The 5,051-nt window shown below is 43.8% G+C and overlaps 1 protein-coding gene across 1 annotated transcript; it reads left to right on the top strand.

The window, feature by feature from the left end:
• The first annotated feature begins 643 nt into the window (after positions 1-643).
• On the top strand, positions 644-1,591 carry LOC112504982. Its single transcript, XM_025108931.1, has 2 exons — positions 644-1,240; positions 1,340-1,591. Exons 1-2 carry the CDS (start codon positions 644-646, stop codon positions 1,589-1,591), a joined length of 849 nt encoding a protein of 282 aa, XP_024964699.1.
• The last annotated feature ends 3,460 nt before the right edge of the window (positions 1,592-5,051 follow it).

The raw sequence follows: 5,051 nt of genomic DNA, 5'->3' as shown, positions 1-5,051 counted from the left end.
TGAGGGACCCTTATCTCCCTTACTATCCCGCATATCAGTTTTAGACTTGGGATCAGGGATGAGAGAAGAATCTTTGAGTAGGTGAATTTATTTGTATGTGTCTAAATAGTTTTCATCTAGCCAGTGCGTCGATAGATTTTTGCAACTTTCACCTGTGTTTAGGACTTTGAAGCATCCCATCTTTTGTAAGTAAATGGGATTTTATAATGTCTCTCTCCCCCGGATTGTTATTGAAGCGAAATATATATATATATATATCTTTTGGAGCATTATGTAATTGCGACGTGAATCCCTTATCATGTGTTTCGCTGGTATAAAGTGATTATGCTATATACGCGTGTGTATACGTATTATAGGTATATATAAATGTAATATGTTAAGTCGACTCTAGAACCTTGTTAAATCAATAATACCCTATTATGTCATTATGGTTTCTCGAGGATCAACAAGGAACGCCCTCAATGGAGGAGGTATCAATGGCGTAGCCCCACCGACAGTTCGAGGACGGACACGAGCACAAGGTCGAGGTCGCGGAGGTGTCCGAACCGCTAGTTCGAGTACGACCCCATCCGCGCCAGCTAATTTGGCTATCGGTAGGAGCCAAGGGAGCCAAGGAGGATAGATTCCCCTCACAAAGGAAGTGATGGCTGAACAAATGACACAAGTCCTCCGGGAAACATTGCCAAATATGCTTAAAGAGATGTTGGGTGACAGACTTAAGGATAATGAAGGCGAAGAGGAAGGAAGCGTTCGACACAAGAACACTCAAGCCCCCGAAGGGGTGGAGGTGTCTGATGAAGAGAAGGTGGAGTCGCTCATCATCAAGATGACTGAGTTGACTGCTAAGAAGAGAGGATGCAGTTATAAAACCTTCAAGGGCACCGGGCCGAAGGAGTTCAAGGGAATAGAGGGCCCAATTGGGCTGATGAACTGGGTAACTAAGATGCAGAGCTGCTTCAAAATTTGCAGATGCATGGAAGATCAGAGGGTGACCTACGCTGCTACCACCTTTGTGGACTATGCACTGCACTGGTGGGAGTCTGAGTGTGCAATCAGAGGCGATGAGGATGTTGCTGCCATGACGTGGGAGCAAATGAAAAAAATGATGATGGATAAGTACTGCTCGCAATCGGAGGTAAACAAGCTAGAATCCGAATTTYTGAGATTAAAGCAAGGATCGTTGTCAGTTCAAGAATATGTTAACGAGTTTCTTGAGAAAGCAAGATTCGCCAGTTACCAGGTGGCTACCGAGGAAAGGAAGATAGGTCGTTTCAAAGACGGCTTAAGAATCGAAATCAAGTGATACGTGGACATGATTAAACCAACCACATTTGTACAGGCAGTGGAGATGGCAAGGATGGCCGAGGAGAACAACGCTAGAGAAACTTGTGACAGAAGAGAGATAAAGAGAAGGTGGGAAGGAACAAGCAAGTTCAACAAGAAGCCCAACTGGGCTCCGACTCTGGCAAAAACACGAAGTGAAGAATTCACTATTCCTTCGTGTAACAAATGCAACAAGAGGCATAAGGGAGAGTGCAGAGCGGGGAGCCTGACATGCTACAAATATGACAAACCGGGACACACCGCGTGAGAGTGCCCAGAGAGGAGAACTTGTTATGAATGTGGAGCTATGGGACATCTACGACCTGACTGCCCAAAACGTCAGAATGGTGCGACACCTTACGCGAAGACAGTAAATAACGGGTTTGGAAAGAGATCGAAAAGTAGGAAGGAGCTACCTAAGGGTCACGGCCGAGCTTACAACATGACCTTGGAGGAGGCCAAGGAAACACCCGATGTCGTATCTGGTATGTTCCCTATCAACGATGTGTATGCACTTGTATTATTTGATTCGGGTGCGAATGGTAGTTTTGTGTCTACTGCCTTCTGTCACTATTTGAATAGGAGTGCCTGTAGACTAGACAAAACCTACACTGTAGAAATAGCCGACGGTAGTCAGTGTAAGGTGGACGAAGTATTTGATGAATGCACGATTGTGATAGATGGGAAGGACTTCCCTGTTAGGCTTATGCCAATATGCCTAGGAGGTTTTGACGTAGTCTTGGGGATGGATTGGCTGTCCAACAATCATGCGCAAATAGTATGCAATAAAAAGATGATCAAGATTCAAACTCCGGAAGGAGAAACAATCCGGGTTTATGGTAGTCGAAAGAAGGGTTGCGTAGGGTTGATCAATGCAATTAAGGCGAACAAGTGTCTGCGGAAGGGTTGTGTAGCTTACTTGGCATACGCCATCAACGCCAAACTCGAAAGAAGGTAATACATGATGTTCCAGTGGTAAGGGATTACCCAGGGGTATTTCCGGATGAATTACCAGGAGTACCATCGGAACGTCAGGTAGAGTTCCGGATCGATTTGGTACCAGGTGCGGTACCGATCGCAAGGGCACCTTATCTGTTAGCCTCAACAGAAATGCAAGAGCTGATGAGGCAATTGCAGGAACTCTTAGATAAAGGATTTATAAGGCCAAGCTCGTCACCATGGGGAGCACCGATTTTATTCGTCAAGAAGAAAGACGGCACGATGAGGATGTGCATCGATTATCGAGAATTGAACAAAATCACGATAAAGAACAGATATCCATTGCCAAGGATCGACGACCTTTTCGATCAGTTGCAAGGAGCCAGCTGCTTCTCGAAAATCGATTTAAGATCAGGTTACCACCAGTTGAAGGTTTGAGAAGAAGACGTGTCGAAGACCGCTTTTAGGACTCGATACGGACATTACAAATTTGTAGTAATGCCATTTGGATTGACAAACGCACCTGCGGCATTCATAGACTTAATGAATCGAGTCTGTGGATCGTATTTGGACCAATTTGTCATAGTCTTTATAGATGACATATTGATCTATTCTAAAAATAAGGAGGAGCATGAGCAACACTTAAGGTTGATCCTCGAACTGCTGGCAAAGGAACAATTGTACGCCAAGTTCTCAAATGTGAGTTTTGGTTGCATGAGGTACAATTCCTCGGTCACGTAGTCAACGAGGAAGGAATCAAGGTGGACCCGGCTAAGATTGATGCAGTTACGAACTGGGAATCACCAAAGTCAGCATCGGAAATCCGAAGTTTTCTAGGTCTAGCAGGATATTACCGAAGGTTCATTCAGGATTTCTCCAAAATAGCAACGCCTTTGACAACGTTGACTAAGAAGTCAGTTAGGTTTGATTGGGGAACGAAACAAGAAGAAGCGTTCCAGACACTTAAGGAGAGACTAAGCACTGCACTGGTTTTATCCCCACCGGAAGGAGTAGAAGATTTTGTCGTATATAGCGATACATCAAAAATGGGATTAGGTTGTGTGCTAATGCAGCGAGGCAAGGTCATTGCATATGCATCACGACAGTTGAATGAACACGAGAAGAGATACCCAACTCATGACATGGAATTAGCAGCTGTTGTCTTCGCGCTAAAAATCTGGAGACATTATCTGTTCGGTATAAAGTGTATGATCTACACCGATCATAAGAGTCTTAAGTACTTGTTTGATCAAAAGGAGCTAAATATGAGACAAAGAAGGTGGATGGAACTACTTAAGAATTATGATTGCGAGATTCACTACCATCCAGGTAAGGCAAATGTAGTTGCCGATGCACTTAGTAGGAAGGAGAGAAACGAACCAATCAGGGTTCGAGCCATGTGGATGAGTGTTAAGGTGGAGCTTCTAGACCAAATACGGGATGTCCAAAAGAAGGCTTTACTCGAAACAAACATCAGAAAGGAGAGAATGATTGGACAAATCAAGACTTTGACAGCTGGACCAGATGAAATATATAGACATGGGAATCGGATTTGGATTCCTAGCTTGGGAGATCTAACAAATGTAGTGATGGATGAAGCACATAAGTCCAAATACACTATGCACCCAGGAAGCAATAAGATGTACAAAAACATAAAGTCAAGCTATTGGTGGCCTGGCATGAAAAGGACAGTAGCTAGCTACGTGGGGAAATGTCTGACGTGCTTGAAAGTGAAGACCGAGCATCAAAAACCATCTAAAATGTTGCAACAAATGGAGATCCCAGTATGGAAGTGGGATATGATCACGATGGATTTCGTCACCAAACTCCCAAGAACGGTAAAGGGACACGATGCCATATGGGTGATTGTGGACCGACTAACAAAATCCACTCATTTCTTGCCGATCAGCGACAAGTATACATTAGAAAGATTGGCCCAACTCTATGTCAATGAAATCGTGTCAAGACATGGGTTGCCAATCTCCATTGTCTCAGATAGAGATGCTAGGTTTACTTCGAGATTTTGGTCAAGTTTTCAGCAAGAGATGGGAACACGGTTGAACATGAGTACTGCGTATCATCCTCAAATGGATGGCCAGAGTGAGAGGACAATACAAACACTAGAAGATATGTTGAGAGCTTGTGTGATTGACTTTGGAGGAAGTTGGGACAACCACCTCCCATTGGTAGAATTTACTTATAACAACAGTTACCATTCGAGTATCAAGGCGGCGCCTTTTGAAGCGTTATATAAGTGTAGAAATCCAATTTGTTGGGTAGACATTGGAGAAAGGCAACTAGCTGGACCCGAGTTAGGGTACCAGTCAGCACCGTTAATTAAGCAATCGACGTTATCAGGTGAGTCTTCATGAGACTTACAATGGGATGTATACCTATGTATAAATGTATTTTCAAACACTATATGATTTATATGATGATGGTACAAGTGCATGATGTTTCACTTTACGTACATGATATGTTTTTACACGTATGACGTTTTTATGATCAGTTGCATGCTATGTGTTTAATCAGTTTTCGAATAACTCTAGCATGCTATTCCATGATAAAAGTTTATGACCAGTTTTAGCGAGTGAGCATTTGACCAGGAAGTCACATGAAAAGTAGCACGACCCCGTAATGAGTGTCTAGGCGGATGTAGGCCGGACAACTCAGGGAATGCCAGTGACTAAATGACTCACACATGACAAGTGGCACGACCTCGTAATGAGTGTCTAGGCGGATGCAGGCTGGACAACTCAGGGAATGCCAGTGACTAAATGACTCACACA

Source organism: Cynara cardunculus, unplaced genomic scaffold, assembly GCF_001531365.2.
Source record: "Cynara cardunculus var. scolymus isolate 2C unplaced genomic scaffold, CcrdV1 Un_Scaffold_7688, whole genome shotgun sequence".
Lineage (NCBI taxonomy): Eukaryota > Viridiplantae > Streptophyta > Magnoliopsida > Asterales > Asteraceae > Cynara > Cynara cardunculus.
Note: the sequence above shows the minus strand (reverse complement) of the source record. Positions and strands in the feature narration are given on the sequence as shown.